Source organism: Equus przewalskii, chromosome 2, assembly GCF_037783145.1.
Source record: "Equus przewalskii isolate Varuska chromosome 2, EquPr2, whole genome shotgun sequence".
NCBI classification, from domain to species: domain Eukaryota; kingdom Metazoa; phylum Chordata; class Mammalia; order Perissodactyla; family Equidae; genus Equus; species Equus przewalskii.
The window spans coordinates 36,867,291-36,885,810 of NC_091832.1; the positions used below are offsets into that span (position 1 = coordinate 36,867,291).

At 60.0% G+C, this 18,520-nt stretch overlaps 1 protein-coding gene across 4 annotated transcripts in view; it reads left to right on the forward strand.

Moving 5' to 3' along the window:
* The window catches only part of EPHA2 (EPH receptor A2), a 34,050-nt gene that overhangs the window by 4,835 nt on the left and 10,695 nt on the right, over nt 1-18,520 (forward strand). For 2 of the 4 annotated variants that reach the window (XM_008523235.2, XM_070602037.1), the window contains exons 2-6: nt 6,458-6,525; nt 8,343-9,012; nt 16,995-17,150; nt 17,259-17,591; nt 18,353-18,468. In XM_008523235.2, coding sequence (XP_008521457.1) covers nt 8,352-9,012; nt 16,995-17,150; nt 17,259-17,591; nt 18,353-18,468 — 1,266 coding nt within the window. In that variant the 5' untranslated portion in view covers nt 6,458-6,525; nt 8,343-8,351. Of the gene's footprint in view, nt 1-1,715; nt 1,980-6,457; nt 6,526-8,342; nt 9,013-16,994; nt 17,151-17,258; nt 17,592-18,352; nt 18,469-18,520 lie in introns of those variants that run through there. The other 2 variants (XM_070602047.1, XM_070602030.1) reach the window with 2 other exon arrangements.

Here is an 18,520-nt window from a genome sequence, read left to right on the forward strand (position 1 = left end):
GCACCCTGTGCACACCACGTGCACACCACTGTGCACATCGCCTGCCACAGATGCTGCTTCCTCTGGCCACACTGCACGCAGCTGTGATGACGGCTGAGATTTAAAGAGTGTGATCCGTAGTCACAGCCTATGTGGTTTATATGTGTGACCTTCTGTGATCTTCATGCTAACCCTCCGAAGTTGGTTTATGCATCTTCCAGGTGAGTAAGCTGAGGCTCAAAGAGGTGAAATGTCCAAAAACACATAGGCTGACTCCACAGCCGATGTTCTCGACCACTGCCAAGTACAGCACACTCACACTCACACGCAAATCCTCGCACGTCTCCACATGCTCACACACACATGCACACACACCAACCCACACATGCTTGCACACTCTCACACACACTCATACACAAATCCTCTCATGTCCACACATACCCACATTCAAACACAATCTCACACACACTCACTGTCATGGACACTTGCACACTCATACACTCTCGGAAGACCAAGGCTCTCCTCCCATCGTCTTGGTCAAAGGCTTTAATTACACTGCCCCAACACCTGTAATTAACCCTCCCCCCCTCTGGGGGAGATGTCTGGACCCGCTTCCCAAGGGGAGGCGCCAAGGCTGAGAGGCCAAGATGTCCACCTCTAGCAGGGAGGGCCCGGGAACTGGGGTAGCCCAGCGTGGCATTGAGCGAGCAGGTCCAGAGGAGTCCAGGGGAGGATGGGGTCAGAGAGAAGAAAGTGGGTAGAGGTAGGCTGGAGCTTCCCAGGAAATCAGCTGCTCCAGCTGCTCCTCCTGGACTGGCCAAAGGGTGATTGGGCAACAGGCTGCTGTGGGTGGCCAGGGCAGCCGGTGAGAGGATGCTTCCTGCTGGTTTCACTAACGCCAGTCACTTCCGTCAGGAGGGGAGATGAGCTCATGTCTGAGGAACCCGTGGGGACAGGCCCCCTGAAGGGGCAGGTGGGAGGCAGGTGTCCTCTTGAGTGTCAAACATACCCAGCGATTCCTCCACGCGGACTGGTGGATGGGGTGCTCTGCAGCAGCCGCTGGCCCACCCTTCCCCAGTACAGAGCAGTGGTTAATGCAGAGACTCCCCAGATTCAAATCCTGGCTCTATCTTCCAGCTATGCAACCTTTGGGCATGTTGTTTAGGCTCTTGGAGCCTCAGTTTCCTCTTCTGTAAAATGGGGATAATGACACCTACGTCCCAGATGAGAATTAAATGAGATAGTGCATGTCTGACTCATTCCTAGAGGTGGCTGCTCTTGGATCACAATATTCTTAGAGGACCCTGAGCAGAGATGCTCTCTTCAGCCTCCAAGGTTTGGAGCACCCTTCAGAGGTCCCAGGAAGAGGGGCATCCGGGTCTATCTCGGGGCTCCCCTCCTAGCCCTGCTACTAAGGAGGCAACTGCTTCTCGGTCCCCTAGCCCATTTCAGCCCAGGCCTTCAGGCCAACTTGAGCAAAGGGTGAGAGTGAGGATGGCTCGGTGCGGTGCAAAACCTTCCACACGTCTGGGCCGAGGATCCCCGCTCGGAGATCTGGGGACTAGCCCTGGGGGCGCTGGTGCTTTGAGGCGCTCAAACTTGAGAAGGCCTGGGGGGCGCCAGCGAGTCCAGAGGGCCCCACGGTCCTCCCCAAACCCCTCGGGACTTCCCGTCGCCTCCCGGTGTCAGCCCGGCCCCTTTAAAGACATTCCTGAGGGCGTGGCTTCGGTGACGTCAGCGCGGGGCATGAATGAACACGAGCTGGTTCTCACCCAACTTCCATTAAGGACTCGGGGCAGGAGGGACCGAAGTTGCGCGCGGGCAGCAGGCGGGAGCGGGACACCGAGGCCGGCGTGCGGGCTGCGGGCGTGCGGGAGCCGGGCGCGGAGGGTCGGCGGGGAGCCAGGAGCGCGGCATGGAGCGTCGGGCGCCCCGCGCCGGCCTCGCGCTGCTGTTGGGCTGCTTGCTGGCCGCGGCCGCCGCCGCGCAGGGCAAGGAAGGTGAGTGTGCGCGCGGCGCCCGCCCCGGCCCCGGCGGCCCGACCCCCGGAGCCCCGCGCCTCCCGGAGCCCGCGCGCCTTGACGCGCGCGACTTTGGAAACCGACCTGGCGCCGCCCAGTCCCGGCACCCTGGGGTCGGGAGGGCGGCGATCGGGACGAATCTGGGACCCCCACCCAGGGTTATAGGGCCTCTGGTGACTAAGGGGTTGCGGCCCGGTCGCGCGCGGCTCGGAGGCCGTCGAGAAGGGGACGCGGCGCGGGCCATGCGGTTGCAGCCCGGGCGGCGGTTTCAGGAACGCGTCTCGGCGGGGGGCGCGGGAGTCCCTAGGAGAAGGGGGTGTCTGGGGGACCTTCCGCGGGCTCAGCTTCTTGGTGACCGAATTCGCTAACGCGTTTGGCCCGATTTAGCAGAGAAGGCATTTCTGGGGAGGCCCCTCATTTTGGGGAGGGGGCTCTTCGGCCTGTGGGAGCCCCCTGCGGAAGCCCCTGCTTCCTGAGATTTTCTCCGCGCCCTTCTTTGCCTCTAGTCCTGGAGGAGAGTACCGGGGGAGTTTCGGGTCAGTCTGCCCACGCACAGCCTTCCCTCCTTCCCCCCGCTTTCCCAGGCTCGGGGGGCAGGTTCGGGGCCGCGAGTGCGGACAGGAAGGACCGAAGCCTAGAATTCTGAGCAAGGGGTGACTCAGAACTAGGAAATGTGGCAGGTGGGGGCGCGGCCTTCCGAGGTGTGGAGCCGTCACCCTAGGGCCACCAGGGAGTCCGGGCACCCGGGGGTGGGGGACTGAATCACCCGCCCCCGCCCCAGCGCTCCCGGAGCCGCGCTGGGTGAGCGCTGGGAAGGGGCCACCGCAGACTTTGCCCTGGGCGGGGCGGGTGTGGGGATGGGGGCGTTGCCCCTCAGCTAGGGTCGCAGAGAGGATGGGGGCTCCTGCCCTTGGCCGAGGACCTTCCTGTCCACCCAGTCGAGGCCGGCTTCAGTTTCCAACAGTGAGAACAAGTTTTCCCCGCTGCCTGGGCAGAGCGAGGCTTCCGCAGGCTCCGCCAGGGGGAAGTGGGGAGGAAGCCCTGCCGGGTGAGAAGTTTCCTGGAGCCTTGTCCTTTTTTTCCACCCCCAAAACTGGGGTCGGAGGATTTGCGATTCCAAGTTGGTTGGAAAAGAGCCAGAGCTGGAGCTCTTGTGGGGGGAAGGGGGTGGCATCCTGTCCCGTGCCTGGGTCAGTCAGGGCTCCTGAGCCCAATTTATAGGAGTGGGTGGCAGGGATTCCTGTGACCCTCAATACCTGCCTCCCAGCTTTTGGTCCTCCCCCTGCCTGGGGAACTGTGGTTGGAGAGAAGGGGGGTGGGGGGGGCTGCGGATAGGCAGCACTGACACTCCCCAGCATTGCTTGCCTGCTGCAGCCCCAGCCGCCAGCCTGGAAGCCTGGAGCTGCCTTGTCCTTGTGCCCCATGTCATCCCTCCTCGGCCCAGATGACTAGGCCCCCCTTCCATGGGATGGGGGAAAGGGTGTGCATTGGAGAGTCCTGGAGTGGGGGAGCACGTTTGCTTGGGCTCCAAGAGTCCCTGTGAGCACCTCCCTAGGGACGTGTGCCTACGGTGGGGAGAAGTGATGGCCCAGCTGGCAGGCTAGATGTGGTGGACCCACCTGCCATGGGTTGGAGGGGGACAGAGAGAAGGACACACATACCCCTTCCGCCCTTAACCCTGGCTGCTGCTCACGTCCCCTTTTTCTCGCGCTTCCCCTTTTCTTTCTTGCCCTCTCCCCATGGCTGTGTTTGGAGACTCACGCGGAGTCTGTTAGATTCTCAACAGCCACAGAATCTGTCCTCCTTTTACAAATGGAGAAACTGAGGCAAGGCCAAGCCTTCGCCAGCCAGGGCGCTCTGCCCAGCGAGGGTCAGATCTGAGCATCCAGCTTCTTGGGCTGCCAGACCCAGGGCCCCTCGCCTTGTGGTTTCATGGTGGATTTTTCTGAGAAGCGAGACTAGCTGGGCAGGGGTCCAGGGGTTGCTGACTTGAGGTGCCTGATGGGAAGAGGGCTGGAGAATGCTCAGAAGGCCTGGAAGGTCCTTGGCTTCTTGATTCTGTAAGAGTCCAGCTTGCCCTCTGTCCACTTCTCTTTTTTCTTCATTTTTTTCCCCGAGTCCCCTGCCTCCCCCATTTCTGTAGGAATTAGCTGGTCTTGGTTAAAGAGGGATGGGGAGCAGGGAGGTGACACAGGGGAAGGGGTGGTGGTAGTGGTTTGAGTAAGGAGCTGTACAGCTCTATGGGCCTGTAGATGACACTTAGGGTGGAACTTAAGGCAGAGGAGGAGGCTTTCCGGGGGGTGGGGTGAGGGACAGAGGGCTCCTGGAGGAGCCCTGCCTGGTCCTGGCCTCTCAGGGAAGCCTTGTGGGCAGTTGAGGGGTGCCTGGGCTCCCACCCATTCCCAGGAACAGGAGCCTGTGGCCCTGGAAGGGCTCAGGGAGAGAGCCGCACCCACAGCAGGGTGGAGGGCCCTGCTGGGCTCCCGTTCCTGGTGACCGGTTCTAGGGAATTTCCCGGGAGGTGGCTGAGGCTGGAAGCCCCTGGGGAGGCTCCTTCCTGTGTGAGGGCTTCTTTTTCTCAGATGAACCAGGTGATACTTCTAGAGCCAAGCCTGGGGCTGGGAGGGGAGCCTGCTCTGACAGGTGTGGTGGGGGGGTCCCTCCGTGCCAGGTTAACCCTTCAGAGCCTGGGAGCCCTGAGCCCCCTCCCTCAGGAAGCGTGAACTGCAGCTTCCTACCCGCCTGGTCTGGTCTGGGGATGGGGGCGCACCCGCCGTTGTCCTCCTTCCCACCCAGCTGGAGCCAGGAACCCCCAGATTCCTTCCTGTGTAGCCAGAACATTCCATTTGCTAGTAGGGTTAGTGAGTTTTCCAAGGCTGGGCCCTGGGCATGTCTGAACAAGTCCCTGCCCCTACCCACCCCCCAGCCACCCTCCCCATCCCTCAGCCTTGGGGCCGGGGCCACATCGGATTTCCTCGCCCCGTGTGGGCTGCGGGACACTTCCTAGAGAGGTTTGGCCTGTTGGCTGTCAGTGCCTCACATGCAGGCCTGGGGGCCGTCAGCCCAGGGGAGCAGGGCAGTGTAGCCTCAGGAAAGGGTTTCTAAGACTCCTCTCGGACTCCTCCATGCCGCCCTCCACACCACCCCCCTTCCCAGTCTCTCTGAATCAGGCCCCTCTCTGCTCCCTGCCTGCCCGAGTGCCCCCCTTAGAGTTGCTCTTCCAGACCCTGGCCTTGAGGAATGCTGCTCCTTGAGTCCAGATGCCTCATGCTAGAGGGTCCAAAGGAAGTGAGTTTTTGATCCCTTCCCCTCTCCCCCCTCTGTATCCGGGGACCTTGCAATATCCTCGTGCCTCAGTTTCCCCAATCTCCTTGCCCTCCAGGGAGGTGGCTCCTGCGGGCAGCTACCTGAACCTTACTTGGACATGGAAGAGGGGCAGTACCCGGGCCCTTGGATCTCAGCTGCAGCCGAAGACCTGGTGGAGAGTCAGGGATGGACTGACGGGGGCGCCCGAGGGCGGGGCTAGATCTAGGGAAGCCCCTGGCAGTGTGTCCCTCCTCCAGGCCCCAGATGTCTCTCGGGGGACAGCACGGTCCTGGCACCTGGTCCCTCTAGGCCTGGAAATCCCCTATAAGGGTTTCCTTCTCTGCCCCCCAGACACCCCTGGCAGGGCCAGGGTGTGAGGGACAGGGGCGGTGGGAGTGACCTGACTTTCCCAGGGAAGGGACCTCGCCAGCTGTGTGGATCTTTGGGCCCCTCCCAGAGACCCCTGTGGGTTCAGGGCTTTATCCCGCCTGCTCTGTGGCTTTTGTGGTGGGAAGATCGATTTCCAGACACCCCCCACTGGCCCCTGCTCCCTGGAGCTATTCCCACCTGTTAACAGCTCTCTCCTCTTGGAATGCTATGAGATACGTGTGTACATACGTGTGCTGTATATGTGTGTGCTGTGTGGCCTGGGTGGGGGTGGGGGGTTTCACTCTGGGGGGATGTGGCGGGAACAGACACAAGTGCCCCCAAGGCCGGAGGGTGAAGTGCTGCTGAGGGGCCTGTCCCAGGAAGCAGATGGGGCAGCGCGGTGTCACTTAATAGCCCTGCTCACCCCAGCTCTCAGCCCAGCTGCTGTCCCCCTGCTGGGCTGAGCTCTGCCCCGCTCTGCCCAGCTGGGGGTTGACTGGGGGGTGCTGTGTGCTAGACCTGTGGCCTGGGAGACCCGGCTAGGCCTCACCCAGCCTGCTCCATGACTTAGGCTCGGTCCCTCCCTTCCCCCAGCCTCCTCTTCCCTATTTGTTGAGGGATGGGTCTCTTAGATATGGTGACCCCACACAGTGGGGTCTCTTTGAGGGCTGAGGAAGCCATCACAGCCTCTTGGGGTTCCTGGGGGACTGCCACCTTTTCCGCTTCGGTCTGACCCCTGGAGACACCCTCCCGCTCACCGGTCCCCCTCCTGTCTCTTCCAGTTGTGCTGTTGGACTTTGCCGCAGCTAAAGGAGAGCTCGGCTGGCTCACGCACCCGTACGGCAAAGGGGTAAGTCTTCAGGGTCGGGTGGGGCATGGGATGGGGAGACCGAGGCTTGGGGCGATGGGGCCTGGCCTAGATCAAACAGCTCAGCCAGGCCTCAAACTCAGGGTTCTGCTTCTCACCCCAGGCTCAGAGTCAGTGCCCCAGGCCGGGTGGGCGGGCGGGTGGGTGCTTGGAAGGTAGGGAAGGGACCCGAGAGGTGGGAAGAGCTGAGGGGACAGCTGGTCCCTGGCAGAGCAGGTCTCTTGGATGCCCCAGAGGCTGATGGTCAGAGCCCCCTCTGGTTCCCTCCGTCCACTTCTTGGGGGGGAAGGGGTTAAAGGCTCCGCATGCCTTTGAGGGTCCTAGCCCAGGAGGTGAGAGTTGAGGGAGGGACAGGGAGCAGTGGCTCCCAGGTCCCCACCGCCCCGGGAAACCGGATCGAGTTCCTTCCTGCCGGGCCCCTCTCCCTGCTCCCCCAGCTGTTGCTTCCCCTTCCTGCTCAGGGCTGAGTTTATTTTGCTTCAGCCCACCCAAGCGTCCTCCCTCTGCCCTGCCCTGCTGTGGCCAGGACTGGCGGGCCAGACGCTGGGGTCCTTGCCCTGGCTTTGTGTGTGGTCACTGTGTGGTCTTGGGGAAGCTATTGCTGCAGTCTGGGCCTCAGTTTCCCCCTCTGTACAATGGGCCCTTGCTGAGTTTGTCCTGGGCCTGAGCCGAGGAGAGTGGGGTCTCCAGGGGGCTACCTGGGACAGTTTCCACTGCTGGCCAGATCCATGTGATTCAGGTGCTTGTCGCTGGTCACCTTAGCTCCCAGGAAGCCTGGAGTGAAGCTCTAGCGGATTCCCAGTGTCCTGGAATGTCAAGCTGGACGGGAACACAGATCACCTAATCCAACCCAGTCATTATGCAGAGTGGGAAACTGAGGCCCAAGGGCATTTGAGCCCTTGGCCAACGCCAAACCGTGCAGCCCAGGCCTCCTTCCTCAGCCCCTCTGCTTTCATTCATTCACTCACGCATTCATTCAGTACTTTCCTGAGCACCTACCTCCTCTGTGCCCGGTAGGCCCTGGGGATGCAGGAGTGAGATGCCGTCCCTGCCCCAAGGAGTTCAGAGCTAGTGTGGGAGCCAGATGTGGTTGTCACCACATAGGTGCTGCAGTAAAGGGGACATGGAGACTGGAAGCCAGATGGGGGCACTCGGCCCAACCTTGGTCCAACATGGGAAGTCTTCCTGGAGGAGGAGGCTGAGCTATGTTCTGAGGAGGGAAGAATATGCGCTGACCTGTTCCAAATCCAAAATCTAGGTGATGGGGGGTTATCCATTGTTTTCAACTTAACTGCCTCCCCTGCCACTCACACACGTCAACACACACGCACGTACAGTGAACGATAATGGTGATGATGATGGTACGAGCTGCCTGGTGCGAAACCTGCTTCATCTTGCCCGGGCCAGGCGCCGTGCTCAGTGCTCTGTAGGCGTTCTCTCGTTTCTCCTCAAGGCTATTATGGGAGGTGGATCTTGCCCCATTGTACAGATGGGGAGCATGAGGCTCAGAGAGCTTATGTCATCCCACAGACTCCGCCCCCAGTGCACAGTCTAATAGAGAGTTCAGCACCCTGACACTGGGGTCAGGAACACTGGGGGGCCGGGTCCTGGCTCAGCCACTTCTAGCATGTGGAGGTGACTTGATGCCCCTCTCTGGGCCTGTGTCCTTCCCGGTAGAATGAGGATAGCAGGGATTGTAAGCATCTTCCTGAGGCCCAGCTCTGCCACCAAGGCACGGCCTCTGGGCCTCAGTCTGCCGCTAGGCTCTTGCCCACACTAACCTGTCGGCCCCCACGCAGTGGGACCTCATGCAGAACATCATGGACGACATGCCCATCTACATGTACTCTGTGTGCAACGTGGTGGCCGGCGACCAGGACAACTGGCTCCGCACCAACTGGGTGTACCGGGGTGAGGCCGAGCGCATCTTCATCGAGCTCAAGTTCACCGTGCGCGACTGCAACAGCTTCCCCGGGGGCGCCAGCTCCTGCAAGGAGACCTTCAACCTCTACTACGCTGAGTCGGACGTGGACTACGGCACCAACTTCCAGAAGCGCCAGTTCACCAAGATCGACACCATCGCGCCGGACGAGATCACGGTCAGCAGCGACTTTGAGGCGCGCCACGTGAAGCTGAACGTGGAGGAGCGCTCGGTGGGGCCGCTCAGCCGCAAGGGCTTCTACCTGGCCTTCCAGGACATCGGCGCCTGCGTGGCGCTGCTCTCCGTCCGCGTCTACTACAAGAAGTGCCCCGAGCTGCTGCAGGGCCTGGCCCGCTTCCCCGAGACCATCGCGGGCTCCGACGCACCCTCCCTGGCCACCGTGCCTGGCACCTGTGTGGACCATGCTGTGGTGCCACCCGGAGGCGAAGAGCCCCGCATGCACTGCGCGGTGGATGGCGAGTGGCTGGTGCCCATCGGTCAGTGTCTGTGCCAGGCGGGCTACGAGAAGGTGGAGGACGCCTGCCAGGGTGAGTGATGGTGCAGGGGTGGCAGGGCAAAGGGCTACTGGGGGAGGCTGCGTCCCCGGCCTCTAGTCTCGGCTCTGGGACCGTGGGGTCTTTGGTAAAGTTATCCCTGCTCTGACCTGCAGTGGTTCCGTCAGTGGAAATCGTAGGGCCTTCCTGGACATCAGTTTCCTTATTTGTGACTTCATTCACTTATTCACTGAGAATGAATGAAGTGGGAAACAGTATAGTATGGAGGTTATGAGCAAGGATTCTAGAACAAGAATGCCGGGGTTCAAATCCCAGCTCTACATTTAGCTGTGTGACCTTAAGCCAGTTCCTTAACCTCTCTGTGCCTGGGTTTCCTCATCTGTAAGATGGAGATGAACATAGAGCCCACCTTGTAGGGTTGTTATGATAATCAAATGACTTAATGCTCATAAAGTGCTTAGGTCAGCGTCTGACACGTAAGAGCTTTAAGTGTGGTTGTCCTTTTTGATTCATCTCACAAGTGTATCTTGAGTATCTACTATATAGCAATACTGTGGACACAAGGGACGGTCCCAGGAGCTAGTTCTCTCTCTGTTAACTCACTGTGTGACCTTAGGCAAGTCACTTAACCTCTCTAGGCCTCTGGCTCCTCTTTGTACGTGGAGGTGAGTGAATGGGACTCAGGATTCACGACCCCTGGCTGCACGTGTGAGTCCTGCACGAGGTGGAAGGGGGACCCAGGGCCTGTCGCCCTGCCTGATTCTCCCTGGGCCGTAGACCCAGATTCTCCCGCTGGGGCTTCTACCGATGGAAGTCGAGCCCAGAGAGGGGGCCGATGAAGTCAGACTCTCTGGGGAGGGGCCTGGGCCGTAGTGAGCTCACGCTGGGAGGCTGCGGCTTGGCACGGCCGGGACCTGTGACAGTGGAAACAGCAGCAACGTGGATCTTTTTCACTGGGTGACTTTTTCTACAAGTGGCTGTGGGGCAGGGCATTTGTGGAATGCGGGCCGACCTTTGGAAGGCCAGCTCGTCCCTTCTCTCTGGGAGCTTCTCTGCTGAGATAAGTGGGATGTTGAGACATTGGGGGTTTGGTCCCTACAGTTGTACATGCTCTCTCCTTGGGTGGCTCTCTCTTTGCCTCCGGCCTCAGGTTTCCTGTTAATAAAATGAGAAGTTCAGCTATACCAGCAGACTTCATGCTTGGTTTTTAGCCATAGATCCTGCAACCCATGGAGTAGGTTGAAGTGTTGGAGGGGCTTGAAGCCCTTTCCCGTGGGCTCCATTTGCCTCCTAAAACAAATCCTCAGAACCTTGCTTAACACAGTCTGCAAACCCCTGGATGAGAAGTTCCCTAAGAGCCCTTCTGGCCATAAGCCTGTGGTGTAGTCTCTGCTCCAGCCCTTCCCACTGCCCCGTCGTCCTCCCAGCTCCCCTCTGCTGAGCGAGTCCCCCTTCCCCAGGCGGCCCCTGTAGGTGACCTCGAGTGCACACTCCCAGTTTCAGACAATGACTGGGGGGCGGGGGGGGGGGCCGAGGCAGCCCTGTGGGTCGAGCTGCCTCCTCCCACATGACATCCTCACACAGGAATGCAGGGGTGGGGGCCGAGGGACAGCAGAAAACTTTCCACAGGCTGGTGATTCAGGCCCTGCAGAGATAAGTGGACAGTTGGGGTTGGGGGGGCGTCCCTGGGAAGGGGGGCCGCTTTCCCTCCCCCAGAGGTGGGGTCAGGGCTCTGGCAGGCTTTGTTTGTGAGGCACTCAGCAGGCCCCGTGTGGGAGGACTGGTTTCCAGGAGCGAAACCCTTGACGTCGCTGGTGGGACCCTCTCAACCGGCAGCCACCTGGTGCCCTGGTCATCCCTCCTTGGGATCCTGCTCCCTTTACTGTGGTTTAGGGGCCCTCTGTATGGCTGGGAACCCCCAGGCTGGCTACGCTTTATCCCTCCAGACTTGTCCCCCAGCCCCTGACCAGGATGCCGATGGAGATAGTGACAGTCACTCTGGTGGACAAGTGCTCTCCAAGGGCAGGCATGAGCTGAGCAGGTGCTTTATCGGGACGCTCCTGCTGGATCCGCACCCCTTTCTGCCAGGCGGAGGCTGTTATCCGTCCCATTTAACAGACAGGAAACTGAGGCTTAGAGAGGCTCTGAGAGTTGCCTGGAGTCACACAGCTAAAATACAGCCGCCTTGGGATTTGAATCCAGGTGATGCAGTGGCATCCAGGCCGGAGGATGGGTCAGGAAATGGGGTGGGAAGTGACCAGTTCCTTTGGAATCCCTGACTCAGCTCCTGGCCCTGGGACAGGCTCTCAGGGCAGCCCCGGGAAAGTGGGTCCTGGTGCAGGAGAAGGGGTGGTTGGGGGGCTGGGACAGAGCATGTTGAGGGAGAAATGGAGGGGGGTGCAGAGTCTGTCCCCCTGCCTGACCCTCCTCAGGGCCGTAGACCCAGATTCCCCCTCTGGGGCTTCTATTGATGACAGACTGAGCCCAGAGAGGAGCCTGGCTCCCCTGAGTTCACCCAGCACCTGGTCCCGGTTGTTCCCAGAGTTCGTTTCTTCTCAGGGTCCTTTCCTCAGGAAGCTGGGAGCTCAGGAAAGAGTTAAAGGGACAATGGAAGGGAGGCGCCTCCCAGGTGCTGTGTTCGGACAGGTGGGCACGCTGCCCGGATTGCTCTCGTGAGCTATGTCAGGAATGAGCCAGCTTCACTCCAGCCCCCCGCGCCCCGCCCCCGGCCCTGCCTGGGGGACAGTGGAGTCACTCAGGCTGACCGGCATCTCCCCCGGGGTGGCTTTGTCTCCCTGTTTGTCTCTGCTTCCTGTACTGGCATCGGCAGCAGAGCTCCTGGGCCCTGGCTGGCGCCTCGGCCGTGGGGACTGCCGGCCAGGTGAGCAGGTGGCCAGCGGCCGTGGCCAGGGCCTCAGCCCAGCAGCTGGGAGGCCAGAGCTGGAGGTGGACGCAGGGAGGGGTTGGGAATTCCCTCCTTGGAGGTCCCAGCCCCTTGGGGATGTCCTTTCTCCGCTCTAGTTTCTCTCTCCCCCAGTTCACAGGGACACCTCATTCCAGGCATCCGCTGTGCGTTTCACAGGCAGGTTTCCTCCGGTCTCCACACACAACCCAGAGCGGCCACGGACTTTATCCCCATTTTACAAATGAGGAAACTGAGGCCCAGAGAGAGGAAACAGTGACCAGTGACCAAAAGACAAGGGGCCTGGCATGAGGAGGGCAGTACACTGTCCCCAAATGCCCCTGCCATGTGTCCTACCCACAGGCTGTGTGACCTTGGCGAGTCCCCTCTGGGCCTCCGTGTCCCCATCTGTAAAATGAGTTGGTGGCCCCTTGCTGACTCAGGGGTCAGAGGCTGCCTCTTGTGACTTCTGCTGTGGGTCACTCTGAGAACCTGGATTGTTCTGGCAAACCGTTGACCAGGTGACCTCACTACATGTGGCAAGGAACAGGGTCCTAGAGCCAGCATCCTGAGTGGCCCCGACCCAGCCCGGGGTCGTCGGTAGCTGAAGGGGAGACATCCCCGAGTTGGGGGCTCTGTGAGCCGGTGCCTCTTGGGCTTGTCTCCTCCCTGGGGAGTTCCCTGGGCCTTGTGTCTGTGGAGAGTCCTCTGGCCTGTGGGGCTGCAGGCTGTAGGTGGCAGCCCCCCACCTCTGTGCCCTGCCCGCCCCACCCTCAGCTCACTCTGGGGGCAAATTCAGGTGCTGGCAGCTCCATGGGGAGGCCCCTCCCTCCCTCCCTCCGGAGGTAAGTGTGTCCCCAGAACGGAAGGAAGGAGGTGTGCACAGCAAACAAGATAAAAGCCTGGTGGTGGGGAGACGGCAGGAGGCGGAGGCTTGGGGGCCGTGCTTATCGGGCTTGCTGGAGGAATGTGCCCAAAGATAATTCCCCAGGGTGTGTGTGAAAGGGGTAAAGCACTGGTGGCAGTTGGACCATGGGGACAGCCCTGTCTTTTGGGGACCACAGGGCCTGCTGCAGAGCCAGAAGCCACCAGGGTCTGGACTTGTCCATTCTGCTCATTCACAGGGTCAGTAACTTACGGGTCACCGTTCGCTGTCTGTCAGGGCCCGAGACAAAGTCCACGCTCTGCGTCTGTGGACTGAGCTGGTCACCAGTTGGACATGGCTTTGGGAGGTGACTGGCCCTACATGAATTGCCACTGCGACCTCTTGACCCTCTGACCTTGCCACCACCAGCCTGGGAGGTGGTTGGGCTGGGGGGTGGGGTTCTGCCAGGGGCTAGATTTGCATCACACCAGTGGGCGTATGTTCCTGAGTCACCCCTCACTGCCACCTGAGGGGCGGGCATCGGGAACTAGAAAAACCGGGGTACAGCCCTGGGTGCAGCCACTGTGCCCCAGTTCCCCTGCTTGGAGTGGCCCGGGCCTGCCAGGCAACTGGGACCAGAGAAGCGCTTCACAAGTGTAGCCAGGCTCTTGTGCCAGGCAGGTGACTGTCCTGCTGCTCTGTCCCCAAGGGGCTCCCTGAACGCTGAGCCATTGCTCACCTCTGTGGCCCTGGCATGCGTGTCTAACGTGCCCGTCAGAGGTTTTGCCATTCACTCGCTTACGTTCACTCATTCATCTATCTAGTCGACAGACGTTAGCCGCACCGGCTGCGTGCCAGACCGTGTGCTGGGCCCTGGGACAAATGGCTCAGACTCCATTCCTGCTCTCCAGGTCTCATGAGGGGCCTGATATGGGCAGAAAGCATTTCAAATGGAGCATGAAATCCAGGCCGTGAATTCCCCTGGAGCAAAAATGGTGTTTATCTACCCCACCATCATATCCCAGCACGCAGCCCTGTGCCAGACACGTAGGAAGTGCTCAATTTCTATTTGGTAAACATAAGATTGAGTAATAGATGCCCTAATGGGGCAAAAGGAGACCAGAAATTGGGCAATCTGGAAGGGCTGTGTAGAAGAGCTCAAGCTGGGTATTGAAGGATGCATAGGAGTTTGCTGGTTGGCTAAGGGACAATGAGCATTGTCCCTTGTGGATGCGGATGTGTTTGTGTGTGCCCCTGTCCCCACTTGGCTGCCCAGAATGCTAGGAAATCCAACCATGCCAAGTCAGGAAGACACAGGGGCCTGCTGGTGTCCTGCGTGTGAACTCTGGGGCCCCTGAGCACTGGCACACTGCGGGGGGGCCCTGGGGACAGCCCCTTACAGTTCTGTGGTTGGAGGAGGGGGCAGCACATTCTCGTCAGGCAAGCACATGCCCTGTTGATGCTGCCTCGCCACTGTATTATCTGGCACATCCGCAGCGGAAATCTCTCCAAATTCCCTCTTTCCTGCCGGCAGCAGGCGGGCCACCCCCGGGCTCCGGGGCCAGAGAATGGAAGCCGACTCTTCCCCCACTTCCTCCTCTTGGCATAGGGCTGGGGGCTGGGGAGCAGACACGTGGTGGGGAGCGGGGACACTGGGGGGGTTGGAAGTAGGAAAGCCTTCAGCAGAACCAAGCCCAAGCTGTGGGGGCTTGTGGACCCTCCCTAGGCTGGGAGCCTGGGCTGGGAAGGTGCGATTGTGGTTCTAGGGGCCCCTGGGCATCCCGACTCCGCTCGGCCTGGACCACCTGCAGCCAGCAGTTACCCAGGGTGTCGGCTCCTCGGCAGACAAGTCAGGGCATTTAGAGGAATTGAAATCCCGGGATAAACATGGCCGAGCTTTCTGAGTCTCGTTTTTACTTGAGCTATTTTTGTACTGTAACAGGTAGGTAGTGAGAGGCATGCAAAGTACACATGGACTTCTTAAACACAGTAGGAGACTTCAGAGACCTTTGGGGCCTGGAGGAGGCCGCTTTGGCCACCCCAGCCAACGCCCCCGGTTTGAGTCCACTCTTCTCTTCCCATAGGACATAAATATGCCCAGGCTAAGAAGACCAGTGTTAGGAGGTGCCCCCCCACACACACCCCCAGCTGCTCTGAAATTAGTCTTGGGATTTTCTGGCTGTTGAAGCGAGTCAGGACTCAGCTCCTCTGTCTTTGAGCTTGTTTCAGAATGTTCATTTCTCTCTGCTCCAGATTGAGACGTTCGTGGGAAAGGAGAGAGGGAAAGGAAAGTCGGGCATCCTGGGTTCAAGTTTTGGTTTCGTGTCTTAGGAGCCTGTTGACCTTGGACAAGCAGTTCCGTCACTCTGAGCATCAGTTCCTCACCTCCAGGGTGGAGTGAATGATCACAGTGCCCAAGCGTAACAGGAATATTGTGAGGACTAAGTGCATGTCAAGTGTTCGGCCCAGGAGCCGCACACAGTAACAGCTTCCTCCGTGATCCTTGTACTGGGGCTCCAGGCTCTGCACAGAGCAGGAGTCGGGCACCAGGCCCCCTCTGTCCTGGACAAGCCCCCTTCCCTGTGGCATGTGCCCGAGCTCTTTCAGGGCCTGTGCTGAGGTTTTGACGTGGCAGGACACGCAGAGGGGGTGGAAAGGCGGCTGGGGTGGCCTCCAGGCCCTCTCTGCAAGCAGAGTCATTAACAGGAAGTCACTGTCCAAGACCTTAAGGACCTCGGTGTCCTTTGAGTCATGAGTCTCAGTCTCCTTTGCCACTTCTGCTCACACAAAGGACTGGAGAAGGAGGGAGACTTTGTCCAGGAATTTTTCTTGACAGTGTAGATCTGACTGTGCCATTATTGTTGGCATCAAACCGTCAGTGGCTCTCGTTGCTCCCAGGATAAGGTCCTGCCTCTGTGGCCTGGCATTAATGGTCTTTCTCAGTCTGGTCCCTGGAGACCTCTCAGCCTTATTGCCTACTGCTCCCCCAATTTGTGCCCAACAAAGCCACTCATACTTTCTGTGTTAGTCTTGCTCTTTCTCACCCCTAACTCTTTTTCCCAATATTTCTGCCCTGCTGAACTCCTACTTAGCCTCGAAGCCCCAGCTGAAATATCCCTCTGTGACTCCTGAGGTCTCTGGCCAAGGTGATCTCCACCCCCCACCCCTTTGCCCACCCCTTCATGGTAGACACTGTCTCGTGTTCCTGCTGCCCGAGTTCAGGGGCTTCCTCTCGTCTCAGGGCCTGTGCCTCACGCAGGGCCGGGCACAGAGTAGGGCATCAGTGAGTGAGGGATGAATGTGGTGCTGAGGTTGGAGGTGTCTCAGGACCCTCTCCACAGGATAAGTTGAAGGGGGTGGTGATTGTAGGGTGTGGAAGAGGTCCCTAGGGCGACCCCACCTCCCTCTAGCCACCAGCAGCCTCCCCAGCCCGGGACAGCCCTGCACAGTGGGCCCTGTGTCTGGGCAGCTTCCTGCCTGTGGGGCCAGGAAGGGGTTTGGGGCTGGGGCAGGATAGGGCGGTGGGAAGGAGAAGCCTCTGGAGTCAGGTGAGCCCCCAGCCGGCCTGGCCAGGACAGGACTGGCCACTGGGGAGGAAGAGCTCCTTCCTGGCTGCCCTCCTGAGTGGCGGAAATGACTCGATCCTGGAAGCGGATCCAGAGAAAATCCTGGAGGTCTGGCCTTTCCTGCTTCCTGTCGGCCAGCCCCGGAACAGGAAGGTGGTCAGGCGCTGGGGTGGGAGGAGCACCCGCAGGGGTGGCATCCTGAGCTGGTGTGCCTGGCTGATCATTGGAGGTGGTGGTGATAGTCAGTCGACAAACACAAATGGTGAAGAAGACACAGTTACTGCCCTGGGCAGTTCAACACCCAGGTGGGGACCTTCATCTGGCCGGTCTGCCCGGATTAAAGAGGATAAGGCAGGTGGGCAGCGTGCTGTGGCCTGTGCTGAGCCAGGTGTGAGAGAGGAGTCTTAGGAAGCTGAAGGGTGAGATGTGGGCCTTGATTGCCAGGCCTAGGGGCGTGGCACTTCTTGGGAGAGCCAGCAGGGAGTGATGCAAAAGTGTGGAGCACGTGGGCGAGGCACTTCCTGGGTGCCCGGTGTGGGCTAGGTGCTTGCCACTCGATTTCTCGTCACAAGACAATTTACCAATGCGGTTTGGCGACTTGCTGGGGTCCCATGGTGAGGGAGTGGAAAAGCCTCTTGGGGTGGGAACTGGCTGGACTGATGTCTGTCCCTGTGCCCACCAGCCTGCTCGCCTGGATTCTTCAAGTCCGAGGCGTCCGAGAGCCCCTGTTTGGAGTGCCCTGCACACACCCTGCCATCCCCCGAGGGGGCCACCTCCTGTGAGTGTGAAGAAGGCTACTTCCGGGCACAGCAGGACCCGCTGTCGATGCCCTGCACCCGTGAGTCTTGCAGTGGGTCAGGGAGGGGTGACTGAGGTGGGCATGGCGCAGGGGTTAACGTGTCCAGGGCTTCCTGGATCCGAGCCCCGGCCTCTGCCCTCTGCGCAGGCCCTCCCTCCGCTCCGCACTACCTCACGGCCATAGGCATGGGCGCCAAAGTGGAGCTGCGCTGGACGCCCCCCCAGGACAACGGGGGCCGCGAGGACATCATCTACAGTGTCACCTGCGAACAGTGCTGGCCCGAGTCAGGCGAGTGTGGGCCCTGCGAGGCCAGCGTGCACTACTCTGAGCCACCGCACGCGCTGACCCGCACCAGCGTGACGGTCAGTGACCTGGAGCCCCACATGAACTACACCTTCGTCGTGGAGGCCCGCAACGGCGTCTCAGACCTGGTGACCAGCCGCAGCTTCCGAACCGCCAGCGTCAGCATCAACCAGACAGGTGAGGGCACGGGGGTGGTGGCTGTGCCCTTGGGGCCTGCCCAGGTGGGGCTTCAAGAGGATGGCCACCAGGGCTTGGCTGTGTCCAGAGAGAGGCAGCAGCAAGTGGTTAAAAACAGTCTCTGGAGTCGCTTCTGAACTCTGTGACTGTGGGCAAGTTACTTAACCTCTCTGAGCCTCAGTTTCCTCACCTGTAAAATGGGGGTAATAGGGCTATTGAGAGGATTTAATAAATTCTTGTATATAAGGCCCTTACAACAGTGCCTGGTCCATAGAAAGGAAATAACAAGAGTTGGAGGTTTTGTTTTTATTATTTGTGCACTCCTAAACCCACAGGGCCCCTCTGATGTGCCAGCCATGGTAGGGCCGGCGCTGGGGCTCTGTGCCCTGGAGCTGGAAGTTAAGAATCCCAAGGTGGGGGCCAGTGCACTCCGCTTCGGTGACCCAGGGTTTTGCAGGTTCAGATCCGGGGCGCGGATATGGCACCGCTCATCAGGCATTGCTGAGGTGGCGTCCCACATGCCAAAACTAGACGGACCCACAACTAGAATATACAACTATGTACTGGGGGGATTTGGGGAGAAGAAGAAAAAGAAAAGAATATTGGCAACAGATGTTAGCTCAGGTGCCAATCTTTAAAAAAAAGAATCCCAGAGTGGGGTCTCAAGAGGCTGGGCTGCAGAGGGGACCGGGTGTGGGTGCACTCACCCCCCGCCCCCAGGTGGCTCCTCACACCCCTCCCCCACTGGCTTTCCTGCCCAGAGCCCCCCAAGGTGAAGCTGGAGGGCCGCAGCACCACCTCACTGAGCGTCTCCTGGAGCATCCCCCCGCCACAGCAGAGCCGCGTGTGGAAGTACGAGGTCACCTACCGCAAGAAGGTAACTCCCAGAGGGTCGGAGCTGGCCCCAGCTGGGCTGCGAGCAGAGGACC